General features: G+C 41.8%; 1 protein-coding gene across 2 annotated transcripts in view; it reads right to left on the minus strand.

Moving 5' to 3' along the window:
- SND1 (staphylococcal nuclease and tudor domain containing 1) overlaps positions 1-24,725 on the minus strand; it is a 502,890-nt gene that overhangs the window by 471,965 nt on the left and 6,200 nt on the right. For both annotated transcript variants that reach the window (XM_069979511.1, XM_069979502.1), the window contains exons 3-9: positions 22,235-22,355; positions 21,967-22,045; positions 17,093-17,253; positions 11,870-11,961; positions 9,201-9,359; positions 8,999-9,105; positions 7,108-7,198 (exon numbers count right to left, since the gene is read on the minus strand). In XM_069979511.1, coding sequence (XP_069835612.1) covers positions 7,108-7,198; positions 8,999-9,105; positions 9,201-9,359; positions 11,870-11,961; positions 17,093-17,253; positions 21,967-22,045; positions 22,235-22,355 — 810 coding nt within the window. The remainder of the gene's footprint in view (positions 1-7,107; positions 7,199-8,998; positions 9,106-9,200; positions 9,360-11,869; positions 11,962-17,092; positions 17,254-21,966; positions 22,046-22,234; positions 22,356-24,725) is intronic.

Genomic DNA, 24,725 nt, shown 5'->3' on the forward strand with positions numbered 1-24,725 from the left:
ACCAATTGTGGTCCGAAGGAATGGTGTTTTTTGCGGCACAGATCACGGTGCGGAACATGGTACAGACCCTATGATTGGACTTATAGGATTCAATGCCCTCTAAAAAATTGTCCATGGTTCCGGAGCCCCAATCACGAACAATTTCACAGGACGTGTGAATAAGGCCTTAACGTTAGCATTTAACCCTTTCAAAAGGCATGATGTAAATTTACATCAAAGCTAGAGGGGGGGGCGGGCAGTGAAGGGTCATGCAGTGCCCTGGCTCAGCATTCTAATGGTTAGTTAGCCGGCAGCAGCTGTTGATTAACCATTTAAATGCTGCTGCCAATTCTGAAACTTTTTTCCACTTTTGCAGCATATTTTATGGTAAAAAAAAAGGTATGTCAATGTACAACTGGTGTTGCAAAACATAAGAGCTCATATGGGTCTGTACATGAAAAATGTAAGCGATATGGTCTTTCAAACACGAAGCCGGAAAACAAAATAGCAAAAATGAAAATTGCCTGTTAAGGGGTTAACACTTTCATTTTTGGCCCAATTAGAAATGAAGCTTCCCACTGTTAAGTGTTGAGACTGAGGAAGCAAAATACAGCAACTTCACAGTATCTACAGCACGCATATGGACATGAGAAGTCTTTTATACATCTGGCAATTTTCATGACAAGGTGCAAAGAAACCTTAAAGTAAAAATAAATCCTCAACACAAAAATAACAAAAATCTAAAAAAGAAGAAGTTGTGCCACTTCCAGATCATGCAGAAAATGTATTTTTCTAGTCACTATTCAAGCATTGATGCAGCACACAGCTCTACAAACACAAGCTACTACTGTGTGCAGATTGTTCATGCTTGCTCAACAAAATAAGTCCTATTGGGACTTTTGCTAAAACCCTGTGTTAGCAGTCAATTACTTTAACCACATTGCTGCAAGGTGAAGCAAAAACTGCCTTTAGCAATATGTGGGATTACTGATGTTCTACCCACAGTGTATAGTAAAAATCTCTACGTAATCCCCAACCTCAATTTACCAACCCATTTTGAATAGTTTACTTTCCAAGAAAGCTAGATGAACACTTCCTGTGAATGTCAGTTGAAAATCTAACTTTATTAGAAATGAACATGCACCTATACTCAGCAGTCCAAGATGAATCTAACCAAGTGTTGGTGGACAGCGCCATCTACTGATCTGAAACTTTGGCTTAATATTTCTTGCTCCTTGACACCAGACTGTATATTTAGAATGCAGCTCCATAGTCTTGTTTACGCTATTTGGGTGTGACTTTCAGACAGTGACGTCCAAGACTGGCATTACTGCAACCTTTAAGTTTCTTTATGGGTAAAAAGGTGAACATGCCTAGACACAGGTCTTTAGCTTAGGCTAGATTCACATCCACTTGGCAGCTCCCCTTAGGGCCTCCATCACAAACTGCATTTAGCAGCAGTAAACTGAGCTGGCATGTCCGCTGCATGTCAGACACCAACAGAGCCTAATAGACCTCAATGACTAAGGGGGTCTGTCAATTTACTGGATTTTAACCACACGAAAAACAAAACATTTTTATTTTACTGAAAGTAGTAGATGCTTGGAGCAAACTTCCAGCATATGTGGTTGGTAAATCTACAACTGAATGTAAACATGTCTGGGATAAACATATATCTATCCTAAGATAAGCTAATAATAAATGGGCACACTAGACGCCGACAATCATCTGTGTATCTATATTTTGCTGTATAATTAGATGCAATCTGATTAAGGCCCAGAACAGAGCCTCTGGAAAGGGGACAGTGTCCATCCGGTTGACATGAGAATGAAGCCTACCACAAACACATCAATTTAAAAAATAGTCTAAAATGTAAAGCATACACATGAACTCCAGGTAAACTCCAGGTAAAATGTAAAAAAAAAAAACTGATTCAGAAGCATATAGCATTGCTTACCTGTCTGACCTTAGTTCTGTTTTTTTTGTGACTACCTACTGCTTGAGCAGCTGTACACAGTACTACAGGTTCCAGAATGCATTGTCTATCCTCAGTTGTTCATCAGTCCTCCACCCTGCCCATTCCCCACCAAGAACAGTTGCAGATCTAAGCTGTGTTCACACATTGCAGTTTCATTGTGTTACTAAATTAATTGCAGTACTTTATCACTTCATTGTGGTCCCACCCACTTGAAATTATCAATATTATCTTACATGTGATATACTGTATATGCCTTGTTTTTTCGTCCAGGTGGGATTGGCAGTGCCAACTCTGATCCCCCTTCACACTTCAGGAAAATCTGTCAGTTTTTCTTATCAGGATTTCCTGACCCATAAGGTTGCTTTGAACACTGACAGCCTTCAGGATTTTTCCTGAAGGTTGTCCATTCAGGGAAGTCAGGAAACTATAGAACCGGTCCTATTTTCATCAGGATTTCCTGAGTGGGTGCCCCAATAGAAGTGTATAGGAGCTCAGGAAACACTGATATTTTTCTGATACTTTCCTGATGCGCATCAGGAAATCCTGAAGACACTACTGATGGTTTCCTTAAAGGAGAAGTCCGGCCAAAATAATTTTTTTATATGTTATACAATTTTCTAATGTACATTAATTATGGAAAATGCTCATATACTGCTATTTCCCTTAATTTAGTGTATCGGGAAGTGTTAGAATTCTCTCAGAACCAGTGACGTCACGACGAAGGGTGTAATTCCTATGGAGTGTCCAGCAGGGGGTGCTCTCTTTATAGAAGTCAATGAGTATCATTGACTTCTATATATAGTGCGACCCTGCTGGACACTCTTTAGGAATTACAGTGTATGTAATGTAATGTTATGCACTGTACTTTTGTGACTTCATGAATACATTTATGGAATATTTTGGGGAGCAAGTGTCCTTGCTCCCCAAAGTATCCCATAAATCTATTCAATGAATACATTTGCTGGGCACTGAGCAGGGAGGGAGAGAGGTTTAATCTACCTCCCCCCTCCCTGCTCGGTGCTGGGAACATATACAAAGTACTACTCCCCCATTATCTGCAGATAATGGGGGAGTAGTACCTGTGCTATCCCTATCACCGCCTGCTCCGTCGCCTCCGCTCACACAGGGGCTGCTTTTCATGCCCCCCGCCGCTCCCCCTCCTCCTCCCGGCTTCAAACTTACTATCGCGCCGCTCCTCTTTATCCGGATGGCCGCTGACTCCCGCCCGTTCGTCCATTCGCCCGCCCGCTCGTTTGCACGCCCCGTTCCTCACACTATCTGGCCGCCACTCTCTGCTCTTGCATTCCCGCCCCCACCCCAGCCAGGAGCACGGCGCATGCAAGAGCAGAGAGCGGCGGCCAGATAGTGTGAGGAACGGGGCATGCGGACGGGCGGGAGTCAGCGGCCAGCCGGATAGTGAGGAGCGGCGCGATAGTAAGTTTGAAGCCGGGAGGAGGGGGAGCGGCGGGGGCATGAAAAGCAGCTCCTGTGTGAGCGGCAGTGCGGGCAGTGATAGGGATAGCACAGGTACTACTCCCCCATTATCTGCAGATAATGGGAGAGTAGTACTTTGTATATGTTCCTAGCACCGAGCAGGGAGGGGGGAGGTAGATGGCACCTCTCTCCCTCCCTGCTCGGTGCCCAGCAAATGTATTCATTGAATACATTTATGGGATACTTTGGGGAGCAAGTATTCCATAAATGTATTCATGAAGTCACAAAAGTACAGTGCATAACATTACATACACTGTAATTCCTATGGAGTGTCCAGCAGGGGCGCACTATATATAGAAGTCAATGGTACTCATTGACTTCTATATAGAGAGCTCCCCCTGCTGGACACTCCATAGGAATTACACCCTTCGTCGTGACGTCACTGGTTCTGAGAGAATTCTAACACTTCCTGATACACTAAATTAAGGGAAATAGCAGTATATGAGCATTTCCCATAATTAATGTACATTAGAAAATTGTATAACTTTCCATAATTAATAACATATAAAAAAAATAATTTTGGCCGGACTTCTCCTTTAACAAAACTGATTACTGTGAGGAAATCATGAGGGTTTCCAGAAGCCTTTTCCTGATCAGGATTTCCTGACAGGAAAAACTGACACAGACGTGTGAATGGGGCCTTACTAGATCATTATTGTAAAGACACTGCAGTACTGCAATGAGACTCCAACATGTGTGAACTTAGCCCTAATTTCACTGCAGACCTTTGCACAGTAAAGTTGCAGCAGCTGCTTCTGTCCCTCCTTGCCTGCTTAGGTGTAGGCTGGAGGGGCAGAGGCATGTAATTTCTGTCTCCTGAGAAGGGTGAGCAGAGAGCAGGACACAGTGACAAGTGAATTGGCAAAGAGGCCATTTTTCTTCAATTCCTGGATGTCAATCAACTACCAGTGTGGCAGAACAACACAGATATGGTAACACTTTGTATAGACACATCTATACAACTTAATTTTCCTAACCGGAGTTCCCCCTTAACCCTTAGACGACCCAGGGCGTATAGTTACGCCATGGAAGTCTGTCCCCAGACGACCTAGGGCGTAACTGTACGCCCTGGGTGTTATTCCCGCTATGAAGCGCGCTCCGGAGCGGAGCGCGCTTCATAGGAGGTGGGGGCCGGCTGCAATCAGCAGCCGGGACCTCACCGGCAATGACACGCTGCAGCGATCGCGCTGCCGCGTGTCATTAACCCCTTAAACGCCGCGGCGTTTAAGCGTAAGTGACAGGGGGAGTCCCCTGTCACTTACCGATCGGGACCCCCGCAGTGTGACTGCGGGGGTCCCGATCGGTAAAACGGACTGCCGGAGGTCTCTCACCTGCCTCCATGCGGTCCGATCGGCGCTCTGCTACTCTAAGCCTGCACAGGCAGGCTCAATGAGCAGAGCGCCGATAACACTGATCAATGCTATGCCTATGGCATAGCATTCATCAGTGTAGAAATCCAAGTAATGTATGTAAAAGTCCCCCAAAGGGGCTTCAAAAGTGTAAAAAAAAAAAAGTTAAAAACACTAACACACTACCCCAAAACCCCTCCCCCAATAAAAGTTGAAATCACCCCCCTATCCTATTATATAAATAAAACATATAAAAATAAATAAATAGATAAACATATAATATACCGTAGCGTGCGTAATTGTCCGATCTATTAAAATATAACAAGTGTCATTGCGAACGGTAAACGGCGTACACGAAAAGAGGGGAAAAAGTGCGCGGATTACCGATTTTATGTTACATTATATATATAAAAAAATTAATAAAAAGTGATCAAAACGTCCGATCTTCACAAATATGGTATTAATAAAAACTAGAGATCATGGCGGAAAAAATGACACCCCATACAGCCCCGTAGGTGAAAAAATAAAACCGTTATAAGCGTCACAATAGTCCCATTTTATTTATAATTAATTGCCAAAAAAAAGGATTTCATTAAAAAATACATATATAACATTAGAGAATCTGTGTAACCTGCATATGGTTGTGTTCGGACTGACCTATAGAATAATTGTATCATGTCGCTGTTACCATATAGTGCATAACGTAGACACAGGAACCCCCCAAACGTTACCATATTGCATTCTTTTTTGCGATTTCACCAATTTATATCTTCATAAATAATATATTTGGAATTCCATCATACATGTTATGGTAAAATGAATGACGCCATTACAAAGTACAACTATTCCTGTAACAAATAAGCCCTTACATGGCCTGTAGATAAAAAACTGAAAGTGCTAGAGCTCTTAGAAGGGGAGGAGGGAAAAACGGAAACACTAAGATCAAAATTTGCGCGGTCCACTGGGTCATTTTGGGCCTGGTCCTCAAAGGGTTAAATGGCTGAAATTAAAGAGTAACTGTCATGGTTTTTTTTATTGCAGAAATCAGTAGTATACGTGATTTTAAGAAACTCTGTAATAGGTTTCATCAGCCAAAAAAGCCTCCTTGTGTACTCAAGAAGCAATCTCCCAGCCTCCCCCCCTGACTTCTTATCTGTGCATTATCAGGCAAACTTGTTTTCATTACAGAGAAGCCAGTGAAGACTGGTTCTGCTCTCTCCATTGTAAGCCTAGGAAGGGGGGAGGGGCTGAGGGAGATGAGGGAGCAGGAAGAGGTGACATGAAGGTCAGCTGTTTGTAGACTCTCTGGGCACCTAAACCGCAGGATTCTGGGGTCAGAAAGGTCAGTGCTTATCTATGAACTTACTGAGAGAAGATTGCAGGGTGTTGTGCTGTGCAGAACTGCTCCGTGCTCAGTCACTCCTAACAGCCCCTCCCCTCTCCATAGCCACATAATGGAGACAGAAATCCTGCTTCATTTGATGTGAGGGGGGAGGATGGGAGATTGCTTTTTCAGTACAGAAGGAAACTCTTTTAGTACATAAAACCTATTACAGAGTTTCTTAAAATCGCTTGTACTATTGATATTTAATGTTTTCAGAAAAATGACCCTGAAACTTACGCTTTAAGTTCAGTGCCTTATGAAAGTCTAGATTTTCCCCTTACCATGGCTGTATAACAAAGCCAGACAATCATTTATAACTTTTTCTTGATTTAATGATTAGAACAACACGAGCATTCTATCATTGTATTCATGTTTTCCTGGACTCACTAGAGCTGCAACCTACTTCAGCCACCAATATTTAATAAAACTCAAGCACGCTTATCTCTATTCATTTCCACTTCATTCCTTCATAATCCAATTATTGTTTTGGCATAGAAACAAACTGCACTTTTAAAATAGGGTGTCCATCTTTTAACAACTATAGGGGAAGGCATGCTAATCATGTCCTTGAATGGTCTGGGAAGTTGTCTGGTCTCACACCGGGACGGGGCATGAAAAATCATAATTACATCATGTGCGGCTGCCGAAGTACATTAGTGGACAAGCGTTTATCACTGTCAGGATAAAAAGATCAGTAGTGCTACTTGATACTTGTTATGATAATCTGTGATCCTGATTCAGATCAGCTACCGAAGTGGCCCAGCCTCAACAAAAACGGAAATGTAACTTGGATGCACTGAAGTTATTTCACTTACAGTGTGGCTAGTTGGGATTCAGAGGCCTACGCTAGTTTATCTTTTGAAGATCATTTGACAGTTTAGGCAACTCATACAGGACCTTTGTAACAAGTTAAGTGAATTTACCTTTGCCACAAATTGTTTGTCCTTCTGATCCAAATTGGCAGTGGGGGCCACATAGTCTCTCCAGATCCTTACTTTGCGTTCTTTAGCAAAACTAAGTGGGGAATAAATGTGAAAAACATAAATCTTCCAAGTCAACTATTCTCCACAGGCTGCATCAGTCTAGTTTCATATAGAAAATCAGAATCAGTAATTAACCAAAGTATTAATTTTTACATAATTCTGATTACACTGAACCTATAACTAATGCATGACATATCTGGTAAAATCACATGATGTTCACTTTAAAAATTGCCATGCGAGTACACCTAGCCATGCTGGAGAAGGCACAATCAAATGCTGGAATTTCCAGTAGAAGTGGTGCCACATTTTGTCATGCTATCTATATCCAAGGAATACAGCATTTCCCTTACAGGAAACATGTCACTTTAATTTCCATTTTGTGTTTTTTAAAATTAACAATAATATGTTCCACTGGGGGCCACCATTTGCAATAGCATCTGTGTAATGTCTCCCTGCATGACACATACACTGTTGCGTTATAGCAGCCCTCAGTACATGGACCTCAATAGACTGCTCCCGTCCCATCTGCTACAACGTGGCTGAGAGCTGACATGCGCAGGTCACAGCACACATGGAGAAAGCCAGACGCCATACTTCTGGAGCACCCAGAGAAGGGCACTGTGACCAGCACTAACCTCAACAGGTAACCTCTCCCTCTCCTTGGGCTGTGACTGATTTGATATGGAGTCCGGGCAAGGGGGAGAGCATTTTGCAAGGCTAACATTATATAGATGTGTTTTACATGTGACCTGGCTCAGATTTTCATTCCAACTCGAGACAATTAGCATCAGCTGAAGTATGAGGTTCTGCAGCAGCTTAGGTGTATGGTATGGGGTCCTCTAGCAGCTGAGGCGTATGGTATGGGGTTCTGCAGCAGCTGAGGTGTATGATCAGGTTCTGCAGCTGCCAAGTTGTATTATGAGGTTCTGCGTAAGTTGAGGTGTGTGGTATGTTCAGCGCCTACCGGAGCCTGAGCAGGCAATTGCATGAAGACAGAGATCCGAGGGTTGCGGTGGAGTGCCAGGAGCATCTGTCTGTATGCGCCGTCCTGTATGAGTGTGCATGCGTGCGCCGTCCTGTATGATTCTGCATGCATGCGCCGTCGGCGCTTGCCCATCGGCTTGTCAGATAGCTGCATTTGAGCTCTGCTTTTAGAGTCTTGAACAGTGGAATTCAGTCCTGGGTGAAGTATCACAAGCCTGTATCCACATTTTCAAGGATTCTGGAGCAGAGCTCAAATGCAGTAGGCTGACTAGTCGACGGCCAAGCGCAGCAAAGCACTTTGCCACTACTTTAAATTTTGCTCTTCCCAAGTGTACAGGCCTGAGCTGTCTGTATGAGTAACAATACTATGTGCATGCGGGGGATGAGAGGTGAGAAGTGTGGGAGGTAAGTGCAGGCAGGCGAGCTGTATGAGGTTCTGCAGCAGGTTGAGGTGTATGAGGAGGATTGGCAGCAGCTGAGATGTATTGTAATGTTCTGCAGGAGTTGGTGTATTATGTTCTACAGCTGCTGAGGTGTAGTGTGATGTTCTGCAGGAGATGAGGTATATCATGAAGTTGGTTGGGGACACGCTTGTAATAGGTGTACTGTTGTGCAGACAAAATGAGGCTGCCCCTTTCCCCTCTTTGTTCCCCTATGAAACCAGGAGGGAGGTGATGATGGCACAGTAGTTGAGCAGGGACAGCCTCTTTTCAGCAGCCGTTTTTCAGATTGCTATAACCAGCAGTATTCCTGCTGGAGCTCCCCCTGGTGGGCATCAATGGGAAATATGACAAATTTGGTAATTTTCGTATTTCCTTACATGTAAAGAAAAAAAAATGCAACTTACCGTTCTGCTGCACGGAGCTTCTCAGAACCCTGGGTATACACTGCTATAGACCAGTCTACACAACGAGCAAACCCTTCTTTCAGAAGCAATTCTGTAATATTTCCATTCTGCAGAGAGTAGAAAAGGTTTTATATTGCGGTTCAAAACAAATACCTCTAATTCTTACTATGGATATGCTAGTATGAAAACCAAAGTTACATACAGGATGAAGAATGGTTCCTAGGACATTCTGATTGTGGCTGCTCTCTAGAATGATTTGTACATCTCTCTGCAGTAGACGTGACTCCGTAAAAAATTTTGCTTCAGCAGCGAACGGTTCTGGAACCTCTTTACCTTCTGCATTTCTCTTAAAGGTAGGACACTACAAAACACCAACATATTTTAGACTTTAAACAGTGTATGATCATACAGAGTTAACTTCTCACCACAAGGTAGACCATCTCCAGTGTTATGTCCTGTTTAACTAAATCGAGCTACTATTTATATGGATGGCAAATATGGGATATCTATGCCATAATTAAAGGATACCACTTTCAGTTGTAGAAAAAAAAAACTTCACAATCGTTTCAGCTTCGATTAAAACATCCACAAACTATTACATATTCTTAAAATTTGTCATCTCATTTCAGACATATATGGTCCTTAGTCATGACTATAATGCTATAATGCCAAGGTCCATATAGGTCCCAAATGTGTTGGCAAATTTTAATACACAATAAATTGTGGGTATTTTAACAGAAGTTTTTTCCTACAATTTGTCACTTACCTTGGAGTCCAGAGGATCCTGTGTGCTGCTGGGATACTTTTATATACAGCGAGAATATGTGCTGATGATCTACCAGTTGTTACCACTTTGTGTATACACACACAAATATTTATTAATTAAAAAAAAACACATACCTACACACATTCTAGCTCAGCATTTCTATGCGGTTAAAAATTAAACACAAATTACTGTATTTCTACAAGCAGCCAAGCTTCAGTCTGTTGAGTAGAAGGGAAATTGTTACTTTACTGCTACTCTATTAGGGCCCTATTACACAGATTGATCTGACAGATATTAGACAACCATTGAAGCAAAAGCCAGGAACAAACTATAAACAGAACAGGTCATAAAGGAGAGACTGAGATTGCTCCTCTTCTCAAATCCATTACTGATTTTGGTCTCAAAAGTTAGATATCGTCAGATAATCTGTGTGTAACAGGGCCTTAAGCTTGTCTCATAATGGGTGGGTATTGAAAAGTGTCAAGAGTGACAGCTCTACTGCGTTCTTGATAATTGGCAGATACCATAGCTAAGGCAGTGTACATTCTTAAAGTGCCAGTTTACAAGGGCAACAATACCATCACATCATGACTTCTACCATTACCACACAGTGGTTGGAAACTACTACTACAATGTTACTGAATAAAATCGAATCATAAGACCAGAATGGCCACATACAATAACCAATAAAGTGGTGGATACTAGAGATTAGCGCAACCAGAGCATGCTCAAGTCCGATGGTTCAGCATTTGAATACCAGTGGCTGAAGCTGGATACTTGCACCTTCTTTGGATACATTATTTCTCATAGCTTTCTTTTCCTTTTTTAAGAGGCAAATTACATAATGAGAAGAGAATATACAATGTGGCACACACTTAAGTTTGATTCAACAAAAGTTTCACTCCATCACAAACAGTTGCAGGATGGAGACTCAAAGAGCAATGGACTGTTTCATACACTTGTACACTTGTGCACACTTGTGCACTGAAGGGCTAAGAGCAAGCGCACAGGTGCATGGGCACAAAACTGTCCATCGCCCTTTGGGTCTCCATCTCGCGACTGTTTGTGATGTAAATGAATCAAGCTCAAGTGAGTGCTGCATTGTATATTACAATGCTGCATATGTGAAAAATCTTAATCCTAAGCACTGCGCAAGCGAACAGGGGATCAAGAAGGCAGAAGCCACATCCACAACTAGGGGCAACTGCACAGCCAAGTCCTGAGTAGTACCGCAACATTTGATTGGGGAGATTTTAACAAAATACAGCTTTTGTAGCTTTTTAATTTTTATATAAATGAGGATACTATAGTTCAGGTTGTTACGGATGTGGTGATATATGAGGTGTAGGTTCTAATTTTTTTATGTTTTACATAACATTTTGTAAGAGTAAATTTTAGCAGTAGTTTTTTTTTTAGTAGAGAGGTGGGGGATTTTTTACAATATAACAACATTTTGGAAAGTTTTTAGTGCCACAAAGGAACTTTGAAATGCAATCTTCCAATCTCCAATATAATGAACTGTACTACTAGTATAGTGTGGTGTTATATCCTGTCAATATATTGATGATAGGCAAGGCCAGTTAGGTTGCCTAAGACAATCCCTGTAATTGAGTCCTCCTGGTGTTGAAAGGGTGACAAAAGCCCAGAAGGCACTTAAAGAACACAAACACGATTTGACCACAATTGCTGAACCACAATCTCTCTCTGCTCTTGATAGTTAGAGCAGGGGCCCTGCTGTCATGTAAAATCCAAGTTCCCATGATATTCTGCACAGGAGATCAGTGCCAGGCTACTTTTTCTCCACCCAAAAAAGTAGTATCGTAGTCATTAGGCGACTGGAAAAAAATACATATTGTCTCAGTTTGTCTAAAAAATGTAAAAATAAAATTATGGTAGACTTTTTACAGGTCCTTTTGAACATTCATAAAACACGTCAGAGACATCTCAAAAGTTTTGATCAGTCTGGGTTTGGGTGTTCATATCTGTACTGATCAGGAGAACGAACCGGGAAGCAAGGAAGAAAATAATTTCAGTCTAACTTTATATTTGTATGATTTATTTGTTTTGTAAAAGTATATAAAAAAAAAGTCAAAAGCATTTCATACCTTTATTCCAGACAACATGACTGTCACCATATAGTAGTCAGGAAGCAGAAGGGCTCGCACAACGCTACCATCTCGAACGTGCTCAATAATAGCTGCAAAACAAGCAATGACATTTCATATGTTGTAAGGCTTGCCAATTTTACATGCAGATTCACATATTTTGTACTTCAGTATTACTACACTATATAAGTGTATTGTCTGAAGAAGAAAAACCATCAGGACAGAAAAGGATCTAAATCTGTATGGTCTGTAGAAAAAGGAAAAGGAGGACATTATCAAAACCTTTAAATAAGAAATATGAAAACACAAGAAAATATTACTTTACTGAAAGTAGAAGCTTGGAACAAACTTTCAGCAGCTGTGGTTGGTAAATCTTCAAGTCTAAAAAATAAAGTAAAATGGAAACCTCCCTTCCATTCTGCTTTTTTTATGGGATCATAATGTATACTTACCAGTCCCCATGTCGCCATAGCAACGGCTCCTGGGTCCCACTAATGGGTGCCAGGTGTCATTACTAGCTAGAAAGAGGTTTAGTACCAGACGTTATGTACCCAGCTCTTCCAATTGCTGGTGGGCAATTGCTTGGCCGGGTATGTGACAGTGCAGCTGGAAGAGCTGCAGGTGGCCGGCAGCGGTCACCTGGGCCCAGGAACTGGTGCTACCGGGCACAATTCTGAGGTTATTACATTCACTGATTACTGTCATGTTCCTCAGGACAGCCCACACATGTTTTATCGGCAAACTTACTACACGAACAAAAATGCGAATGATCGGCGAACTACCAACGATAATTTTTCAACATGTTGAAAGACCAAAAGACAATTTTTAATTTGTAGTTTCATCGTTGGGTGTTCTTAAATTGACAGATAATCGTTCATTTCAATTGTTTTATCGAATTTTTAAACGATAATCTTTACTCTTAAGTGTCTCCTCACCCAGAGGACCCTTCATAACAGTACACGCTTCTGCCACACTGAATACCTTCCCACAGCCTTCTAAATAATGGCACAGTACTCATGTTTACCACAATGTAAAATGTTAAACCACAACATAGGTAAAAACTAGAAATTTACAGTAACAAAGCAAATTGCTCATTATCTCTGCAATCCACTCATTAGCTTGCTGCCTTTTAACTCACTTCTGCTCCGAGTGCAGGGAAAAGCTGGATCCAGTCCTAGGAGAAGCCCCTGAACCCAAGGAGGAGCAGCGAGTTTAATAGAAGTGGGATGAGCAGATTACAGAGATAAAGCACTTAGCTCTGTTATTACCATAAATTCCCTCATCTACAGTAAAAACTAAAGCAGTTTAAAATGTGAAAGCACAGATATTCAGTGCAGCACAAGCATCACTGTTTACCAACACCACATGCACTGTTAAATAGGAACTTTGTGCAGCCTTGTTTGAAGAAAAAAAAAAAAAAAAGCCTTCCAAACAATTCTTAACCATGTCCCCCCCACCCCCCTTCTTGTGGTTTTACAGTAGCTCCGCTACTCTGATGCAGCTTTCTGCCTACTTAGTATCTCTTACTGTTGCTCTTACCCTGCACTACTGTTAGACTAAATTTCCCAATAATCTTTGCAATGCACGCTCAGAAGCTTCTGCCCCCATCCCCACGGTAGCTCTGCCCAGTGCCGAGGCCTTCCATCAGCACCCCGCCTCCTCCGCTCTTGCCCAGCCCAGTCACATCTGCATCTTTAGTCTGCTCAGAAAGCAAAGTGAATGTGAGTGGTCACATGACCTTTGTCCCGTAAGGGGAGGCAATGCAGGAGACAGTGAATTACAGAGGCCATTTTTGTTAACTTTATGAATCAACTGCCAGTGCTGCAGAACTGCACAGACAGTACTTTATAAAGAGACATCTATATAACTTTCAATGTGTTATAAAAAACAGTTTTCCCTGGAAAACCCCTTTAAGAAGCCTATGGGTGAGGAGACATGAGTAATGTAGAAGGACTAAAGGAGGATGTGGGCAGATAAGCAGGAAAGACTGATGTTATACACAATAGGGTCGGAACAACATATAGCTCATGGCATGGATGGCACATGACAGAGGGAAGAACCAGATGACTGCTTACAAGGTCCAATGACTGGTTTCTGCATTGTCAAAGTAGATTCTGAAAACCCCATTAAGCTAGAACCTGCCAAGAGTATAAACCACATCTATAAGACAGCAAGATCAGACCAGATCTGTGTAAAATAATTTTAATGAAATAGATATGAGAAAAGCTTTCTCCATACAATTCTTTGAACATTGAGCTAAACTATCACTGGAAACCATTAAGTGCTCAAATCATTAATACAAGTTCTCTCACTGATACAGGCAGAGCAACACTAAACCCCACCAAGGATTAAGTAAAGCTCATTTTATCTTAGCACTTCAAAACACTGAAGACAGGCATTAATCTAGGTTACCTTCACAAGAATCATCATAAGAGCTTTAAGACAGCATTTTAAAATAAGCCTTCCAACCAAAACTAACTGCAAATTCTTAAAAGGCCACACCGAAGAAATATTTAACAGCCTGTGTGTCAACCTCATGCTTATGTCAAAGGTACTGGTTTCTCATTTGGCTAATGGCTAAAACCTGCACCTAAACTTTGCCAATTTGAAGTCCGATTGAGTGTAAAGGGGTACACAGGTCAAAGTTCAAGAGTCAAATGTATCCACCAAAACTGGCCTGTAAACAAAGATAAATGTTTCCGGTGTCAGAAAAACACTTTTAATAAACTAATGTTTAAATAAAAAAAACAATCAATAAAACAAAACCACTGCCATGCCTGCAAGTACCCAAGAGCTCTTTATTTTATGGCTGACAACCATATAGAGTAAAAAGGTTTTTATTAACCTTTAAAGTACCCCCTAGGGACCTTTCATGAGGCAGAAAGAGGAAAGCTAAAGGCTTCTGGCTGCCATAGTAACCCATCAGAACCCAGCATGCATGTTGTGTATGGTGCATGCTCGGCTCCATTTACCCCTCGTCAGGTAATGTTAATAACCATCTGGCCGACATGAAGGTTTCACCTAAATGCCCATTGCTGGGATTGCAGCTTTTTGGCCCATAGACAACCTACAAAACAAATGGCGATCAAAAAGTCCCATCTACATCAAAATAGTTCTAAGAAAAGCTACAGATATTTGTGCAAAATGAAGTGAAACTGAAGTCAGTTAATCTACTTAATGAGCATCCTGTAGGTACCTTTGCCTTGTGTCTGTTCCTGCATTTAAAACAAAAACAAAACTATTTCGGACTAACCGTGTCACAGAGGCGGGTTTGAGACACCATCTCTGCCCGTTCATCGCTCTAGCCACCGGTGTGTGTCCTGGCTGACCCCCACCTCCTCAGAGTGTGAAGATGAGCCAGCTGTTAATCACCTTTGAGGCGGCAGGAGCAGGCAAAAGACCTACAAGACCTGTCCACAAAGTAGTTAAAGGGGTTGTACACCAAAAATTTTTTTCTTTCAAATCAACTGCTGCCATAAAATGCCAGAGATTTGTAATTTACTTCTATTACAAAATCTCAAGCCTTCCAGTACTTAGTTGCTGTATGCCCGCAGGAAGTTTTATTACTTCCAGTCTGGAGAGCAGGAGAGGTTTTCTATGGGGATTTGCAGCTGCTCTGGACAGTTTCTGACATGGACAGAGGAGGCAACAGAGAACACTGTCAGAAAACACCACTTCCTGCAGGACACACAGCAGCTGATAAGTACTGGAAGACTTAAAGTGTCACTGTCGTTAAAATTTTTTGCGTAATCAATAGTCGAGGTGATTTTAAGAAGCTTTGTAATTGGGTTTATTAGCCAAATCTGCCATTATCTGCATGTAAAAAGCCTTTTCCCAGGTCCCCCCCTCCTCTCCTTTCTGCTATCCACTCCTCAGAATCAGGAAATCTCGACTGTTTTTTCATCTCTTTCATCAGTTGGATCCTGTCTGGTCTATGAAGAGGGGAAGGGGGAAGGAGTGAGATTAGGGCAGCAGAGAGCCTAGAACAAAGGATTGCTCAGCAGGGGAGCTATTCAGAGCCCTAATTAGTGGTCACATAGCTCCATGGTGCCTGTCAGAAGAGAGCCCCAATGTGAATGTAAATTAACTCTTTGTTGTCCTGTTTTTGCTGCTTTTACTTTCTCCATAGGAAACCCATGAAGACAGGGGGGGGAAGAGCTTCAAACTGCTTTTTCATGATAAAAATGCATTTTTCCGCTAATAAACCCAATTTCAAAGTTTCTTAAAATCACCTAGACTATTGATTTCTGCAATAAAAAGTTTAACAGGTGACACTAAGATTTTTTAATAGAAGTGAATTACAAATCTCTGGCACTTTATGGCACCAGTTGATTTGAAAGAAAAAAAAAAAAAATTGGTGAACAACCCCTTTAACTAGAAACTGGCAGCATGAATATATGCATTTCTAAGTTTTTATCTATAAAAAAAAAGGGGTCTCCAGAGTTTGCACTTTCTCTACAGACATGTGTAGCCCCAGTGGGATAAAGCGCAAGCTGTTTTAGCTGATCTTCGCTCCCCGTGCTGAATCATGAATTGAGTGTGGACACAACGGTGCAGACTTGAATTCTTAGCACATGGAAAGAACCCTTTAGGGTGCGTTCACATGTACAGGATACGCAGCAGATTTTGATGGTGCCGATTTGATACTGTGTTCAGTTATTTAGATCAAATCTGTTGCCGATCTGCTGCAGAAAATCTGCTGCGGTACGTGTGAAACTACCCTTAAAAGGGATTCTTCACTTGATGTTGTGGTTTGAGAAAAGCTTAAAAAGGATGTACCACCAGGTACATCCTCTTTAATTGGACACAGGGATAGAACGGCGCCGTCACGGGCAAGCCGGTGCCGCGGTCCGTTTTCAGCGGTTCCTGTGTACGGCGCCGTTCTATCCACGGGTCCTGGGCCAGTGCTTAAGCACTGGAGGTAGGCTAGCCCGCCCCCAGTGGAAGGGAATACCCTCCCCTGTATGACGCGGCTCCGTTAGAATCAATAAAGCCGCGTCATACAGGGGAGGGAATTCCCTCCAGTTCTTGAGCACCGTCCCGGGACCCGTGAATAGACCGGCGCCGTACACAGGAACCGGGCCGCGGATCAAAAGACGGACCATGGCACCGGCTTGCCCGTAACGGAGCTGTTCTATCCCTGTGTACATCCTCTTTAACAGAAGGTGGTTCTTGCTGGTTTAGTCAGTACAATTGCAAGTGGGCAGGAAGGAAGCAGCTTACCATTCACTGGTTTCTGATGTAAAGAGTCCACAAAATGCCTAGGATTTTCAATCGTGTATTTTAGTTCTCGGATAGTGTGAGAACCAGTCCCCTCACTCCAAAGTCCTTTCTTAGAAGATCTTGCTTGCTCTTCAATTTCTGCAAGCCTGCTTTGCTCCGGCCTGTATAAGAGGAAAAAGGCAAGTTAATAACAGGACAGAAAACATGACACATTGACAATGCAGTCCAATATGTAGACCACATGTTACAGAGCTGAGCAGATCAAAACAAAGGTCTCCGTACAACTTGTCATTCATATAAACCTACTCATTCTGGGCTTAGCAATCCAGTGCAAAGTCCTACTTGGTGACAGCCCACCAAAGGGTATCTACCGTTTTGCTCGCATGGCAAGGACACCATGTCAAAACTACGGCAAGCACGCAGTACTCGTCGGAAGCGAACAGTCATTGGAACGGCTTCAAGCACCAAAGACTGCACTGTAATACATCTGAGAAAGGGGTGGACACCAAAACAAAGTGCAGCATACAAGAAAAAAAAAATTAGTCTAACATGGGCATTTGGGTTATTAATATTTGTATAATTAACGACTGTAGAAATTGTTGTGACAAAGTTAATATGTCACAATTTCCGCTTTCTAAATAATGCAGAGCACTGATATTACAGCAATCCCAAAAAATCTTTTAAAATGAGCCCTACTACTAGCAGTGGTGCCCATATGTCTGTCAGGTGTATTTTGTGTCTCAACAGGACAAGTAAAGGCCCTTTACACAGGCAAATATTCACTAACAAGCATTCCTAGGAACGGGTCATTCGGTAGATAACTGGCCCATGAAAAAAGGACAGACCAGCCGACGAATGAGCAAATGCCCGCTTGTCGGCTGATTGAACTGGCTGAGCAACCGTAAAAATTGCTAAAAGCCGGACACTGAGGACATAACCGGCCAATAACACTGCATTTAAAGGAGAAGTCTGGTGAAACGTTTTATTAAAGTATTGTATTGCCCCCCCCCACCCCCCCAAAAAAAAAAAGTTATACAAATTACCAATATACACTTATTACAGAAAATGCTTATAAAGTGTTTTTTTCCCTGCACTTACTCCTGCATCAAGGCTTCACTTCCTGGATAACATGGTGATGTCACAACCCGACTCCCAGAGCTGTGCGAGCTGTGGCTGCTGGAGAGGGTGATGACAGGGGGACACAGGACACTGGTGGGACACTGAGCATCCCTCTGCCATCATCCTCTCTAACAGCCACAGCCCGCACAGCTCTGGGAGTTGGGTCGTGACATCACCATTTTATCCAGGAAGTGAAGCCTTGATGTAGTAGTAAGTGCAGAGAAAAAAGCACTTTATAAGCATTTCCCGTAATAAGTGTATGTTGGTAATTTGTATAACTTTCGGGGGGCAATACAATACTTTAATAAAAATTTCTGCGGGACTTCTCCTTTAATGACCACACATCATACAGCAATTGCTTTTGCTGCCAGGCCACATGATTAGTCGTGCTATTTAAAGGCACTGCAAGCAATTGCCGATCTCACAGATACACAGCCAAATACCAAGCACTGGCAGTCTGCCAAATCGTAAACTCATAATACCTATATTATAAATTTTAATATAGTTTATAGTTTTCCCAAAGCTTTCTTTTAGTAATAGTTCCTCTGAAAAGAAAATCAGAAGTTAAGGGCCTTTTACACACTCCTGTGGCCAATAATCGGCCCGTCTAATGGTGTGTTTACACAGAATTATCTGACAGATTTTTGAAGCCAAAGCCAGGAATGGATTTGAAAAGAGAAATCTCAGTATTACCTTTATGACCTGTTTTCTGTTTATAGTCTGTTCCTAGCTTTGGCTTAAAAAATCTGTCAGATAAATCTCTGTGTAAACACACTCTACATGTGACAGCAATCAGCTTGATTTGTTGTGCTGAGTAAAGGCACTGCAATCAAGCGACGATCTTGCCAATTGGTATGCATTTGCAGCCCCATGGCAGGCAAATCTTAAGGCCCTATTAGTCGAAGCGATTATCTGACGTATTTGTACGATCAGCCATTACAGCTGATAATTGCTTTGAGTAATAAAACGCAATGATCGTCCGTCATGCACAGTGTCAGCTGATAGTCTTTTAACATATTCAAAGACAAAACTATGATAGCAACGATCTGCCGCCATTGCTCTGTGCATTAAGAGCAGGGGCAGCAGACCGCTGCTATCTTCTATGGGCTGCCCAGATGATCTAACAATCACCCGACAGCCGCCGCCCCCCCCCCCCCCACACACACACACACTCTTACCCTAGTCACTGTCGGTGCGTGTAATAGGGCCTTTAGTCTAAAAGGACCTTTACATACTATATTAACATATCACCCACCTAGAAGTGGCCCAGAGTTCTACACATAGCAGAAAGAAAGATTCTCACGCTGAAGATATTAAATCAAAAGAAGACAATGAGATAATTGCATTAGTGTACTGAGCTGCTTCCCTCATTCAAACATCTCCTGGAGCAAAACGTCTACTTATTAAGACCAAGTTAAAACCTTGCAAGTACATTTCAATTACATCTGTATACTAATATGGCAGACTCAGAATTTGCCAAAGGCAATAAGCACTCCACCAGCTGGATGGTAGAGCCATACAAGGGTTAATGAGATCTAATTAAATCCCATGACTACTGAAAGGATGTTCGCTCTATGGGCTGAACCAGTCCACTCAGCAGCATTTAATATAAAACTGTACAACAAAGCTACACAAATACCACTAACCAAGTGAGATCATATGTAATCAATGATGGAGCCGTGGATAAGCACGTAATGAGGAACAAGGAGCAAAAGAAAAATGGGAATCCTTCAAGCTGGTTGTGCATATAAAAGACCAAAGGCATCAAAACTCTACCCAGTCTACCTTTATTTTAATTGGGTATACCTCTGGCAGAGTTGCCAGACATAAAAAGCTAATTATATAAATACATGTCTATGCAGTTATTGAAGACTGTAAATGTTAACCTGCTGTAAGCACATGTAAATGAAAGATTATACAAAATGCAGGATAAATGTACTCCTGTATTTACATAGTAATCCAAGTCATATTCAGTCTAACCCAGTCAGGTCAACTTCACTTGACCTGGGGGGAAAAAACTGCAGTTAGTTTGAAAATGATGCTATGTAAACATTTGGCCTGCAGATGTCACTAGAAGCCTAGCAATACTCCATAGACAGAGCATGACGCGGATCCGTAGTACAGTTCCTGGCAGTTCTCTGAATGAAAATACATTCTGAGAGATTGGAGCCCTCTGGCTTACTAAAGCCCCTATTACACGGGCGACGGAAAGGAGCTCACTCGCTCTTTCCCTGCTCACTGTCGGCACTATTACACGCATCGCCAGCAAGAGGGTAAGTATGGGGGGGCTGCCCGGTGATCGTTTTGTGTAATAGGGCTTTAAATTGATTAAAGCTTTAGCACAAGACAATATGCATTCGTGCACACTGTAATTTTAGGCAGTATTAGTCTCCAATTGATTTCATAAGAATTTCTGTGGCACTGTTCCAAAAAATCTGAATGAAGATTTCTGAATTCCACCTGAAGGATTTGTATGGCCACTCTTAATGCAGCTACCAGAAATCTATCCAATGGGTGTTTAAACTCAAACCCATTTCAATTCTGCTTAATTTCTAATGTCAGCAAGATTTTTAATGTCAGTTTATGCAGTTTGCACATACCCTAGTGTCGCACCTACTTCAACCCATGTGCATTTTAAGAACATTTTGCCAATGAGCTTAATCAAGTGGTGCACTTCTTTTCAGCCTCCATAACAGACTGAGATATTGGACGCAGTAAAGATATAATGAAAATTTCCATATAGAAAGTTGCATTGACCAAGGCATCTAAAAGAAGGTGGACAGGAAGAGGGGGCTCACCCCTTTCACCCATTGGCAACCCTACAATGCAACAGATTTTGGCAACCGGTAAAAAAAAAAAAAATATATAAAAAAAATTGAACATGCAGATAAGGCCTAAATCTGTCAAACACATGCTGGATCTTACTGGCTATCAGTATGTAGCTGGCAGTGAATGTATTGTGATGTACTATACTAGCAACCAGATGATTGCAGCTTTAAGTCCTCAAAGGGGACACTTGATAACATTTTAATAAAACATTTCCACATGCTGCCGTTTTTTTACCTCTGAAAAGAAATTTGGGAAAAGGGTGGTGATTTAAATTATGGGATAGATTTACCCATGTTTAAACTAAACGAAAAGTTTAAAACATTTTGTATACCCTCCATGGAACTTGTATGAGCAATAAATTGACTGTTCATACAGATCAATGCAGTACCCATGTACTGCATTGATCCACTAGTCCGATCCATGCCACTGCACCGCCAATGAGGTACGTAAAGCCATTTAAGTGTCACTGTTAGATGTAACAGCAGCATCTAAATGGTTAAATAGCCAGCACGATGGCTATTAGCAGGGTCTGAAGTCTCTAACCCTCTCTCAAAGAAGTTACATAGTATGGGTAAAAAACACCACATGTCCATCAAGTTCAACCGAGGAGGGCATGGATAAGTGAAAGGAGGTGGTTGATTGGTAGATTCTGTATATGTGTATTTATGTCATTTTGGTCTAAGAACTTGTTTAAGCCTGATTTGAAGCCCTCCACTGTTTTTGCTTTGACCAGATCCTGGGGTAGACAGTCCCATATATTCAATGTTCTTATGGTAAAGGTGGCTTGTCCCCTGGCCCTTTAAAGATTTATAATCCCTTGTTTTCAGCAGCTCTACAGCACAAGTTGAAGGATGTCTATTTAAAACTAACTTATAAAGACACAGGAGCTACAATGTAGCCCCATAAATGACCAAAAATGCACTTACGTTGTTGCTCTTGCGCCTTCACGTCGGGATGCCAGTCCTTCTGCAAGTAGAGATTCTGCAATGTTCTCACCCGATGTATCTAAAAGCATCATATTAGTTGTCAAGATATGTAACATGTTAACATTTACTGGTAAACCTTAAATTTGCTTAAAAATGGCAGTTATGCAAGTGACCCACTATAAAAAAAAACCTTTGGATTTCATATTTTCTAAAAATCTTGAGCCACAAGGACACAGGAAGGATCATCTGTGTGCCCAAAAATACATACCTTTGCCCAAATACACTGTTCCGTAGTATCGCTCCTCATTAATCTTGTGATCAACAGTGAAGCAGACCTCCTTTCCAATAAGCTTCCTCCTCAAAAACTCCCGAGCTGGAAAGGCCCAAGGCTGTGAAAAAAATATATAAATAAATACAAAGTACAGATAATGACATATTTGAATCTAGAGTAATTTTCCAGCACCACTCTTTTTCCTGAGAAGGTGCACATAGGTAGCAACAGTGTGACAGAAAGGTTTAGAATTTGAGTACAGAATTAGTGTTGTACTGTTACTCCTTGTGCAAGGACTTTAGTGTTGTCAAGTTTTTCCATGTGTGAATCACAAGTCATCTCTGATCACAAGCAATTTTACAGCCCATTTCTCGCTATCGGGCTATTCACATATTCCTTTTTTTCACGGATCCGCAATCTGTTTAGTGAAAAAATAAGACATGGCATAACTGACAAGATCACAGCACAGATCCCCCCATAGACGTCTGAGAACCGCGTTTTTCATGGATTGCATAGATGTGACATCCGTTTCTCTTGCAGTCACAAGAGGGTCTTAATGGAGAAATCCAGACAAAGTAAGAGATCATAGTTGCTTCATCTCTACAGATATTTGTAGCCCCAAATCACCACAAAGACCCCCAGACTCTTGTTTTCAGAGAACTGCTGGCCCGATTAAGTTCTTGTCCTAGCACTACCGAGACAGTGCTACATTACCCATGATCCCACTCACCAACAGTCTGTCACCTCATAACACCCAAGTCACCTATGTAGATTGTCCCTTTGGCATAATATTGGTGTTTGTGCTTATCACCAGAACAGTGCAGGGAGGTGTAGCATTCTTGATAAATTAGGCGTATCTTTACTACACACTATATCAGATTTTAGTGCATAATCTGTCACTTCTACCTGTACTTAGAATGTATTCTGGTGATACATATTTAAAGTGTCACTGTCGCCCCCATTTTACATTATGACTTCTCGGTTTTCATATCTTATGACTTATCATATGTCATGGTGCTTCTTCCAGTAAAAAGCAAATTGTGTTATCTGGGTGGGGCTTTACTGCGGGGCGCCGCTAAGCCCCACCCTCTACGCCACTGTTGGCTCCGCCCCATGATGGCCATTGGAGTGGGTCAGCCTTAAGGTTTAGGCCCCAAACCCTCTAGGTTGGCCCATGCCAATGGTCACCGAGGGGGCAAAGCCTATGCGCCAATGACGCCACGGGGGTGGGACCAACGGTGGCATTGTGGGCGTGAAGCCCCGCCCATATATCACAATCCACAGATGAAAGATCACTTTTTACTGGAAAAAACATGACATATGATCTAAAATAAGGTCTAAAAACTAAATTTACCTGAGTAGATAAGTCATAATGCAAAAAAGGGGGTGACAGTATCACTTTAAGGCATATTCATGCCTTAAATACCTGACTAGTAGCCCTGATTAGAACGCCACCACATAGGGGACTAATAGAATATTTTGTTTGTAGAGGTTTACGTTTCCACGGGGGCTAAAGTGAAAAAAAATGCAGCTATGAGTTTGCAAGAGCAAACAAAGTCATACATGACATTAGGCTTCATCAGGTTGGTTGGAGTCAGAATTTATCGCTTACTGAGATTTAAATCTGTTCCTTAAGTAACTCAAGAAGCACCAAATGCCCTGCCAAACCCTTTTTTCTAGACTGGTGGGTGAGTCTTTCAACCAAGATGACCAAAAAGCCTGCACCAAAAGAGGGTCCTCTGACCATGTATTCACTATATATTAAAGCATTCCGAGTACGGCAGGATACACCGAAAAAAATCCTGCAGGTACACTGTTCTCTTCTGATGTGGGCAGTAGACTGCATTTCCGGAAGCTCCACTGACTGCATTGTAAGTATATTACAATCTAGTCTATAGCGCTAACGGGAGTTCAAACCCCCATTCGCATCAAAAGAGACAGCGTACAAGCAGGATTTTTTTGTACATATCCCACAGTGGTCAAAGAATGATAAGTACACTTTAACCCTTAGAGGACCGGGCCAATTTCAATTTTTGCGTTATCGTTTTTTCCTACTTGTGCTTAAAAAGCCATAGCACTTGCATTTTTTTTACCTAGAAACCCACACGAGCCCTTATTTTTGCGCCACTAATTGCACTTTGCAATGACAGGCTGAAATTTTTCATAAAGTACACTGCGAAACCAGAAAAAAAATTCAATGTGTGGTGAAATTGCGTTTTTACGCCGTTCGCCCTGGGGTAGAACTTACTTCTTATATATGTTCCTCAAGTTGTTACGATTACAACGATATGTAACATGTATAACTTATTGTATCTGATGGCCGGTAAAAAATTCAAACCATTGTTAACAAATATATGTTCTTTAAAATCGCTCTATTCCCATGCTTATAACGCTTTTATCCTTTGGTCTATGGGGCTGTGTCAGATGCCATTTTTTGCGCCATGATGGGTTCTTTTTATCGGTACCTTGTTTGCGCATATGCGACTTT

Source organism: Dendropsophus ebraccatus, chromosome 1 (genome assembly GCF_027789765.1).
Source record: "Dendropsophus ebraccatus isolate aDenEbr1 chromosome 1, aDenEbr1.pat, whole genome shotgun sequence".
NCBI lineage: Eukaryota > Metazoa > Chordata > Amphibia > Anura > Hylidae > Dendropsophus > Dendropsophus ebraccatus.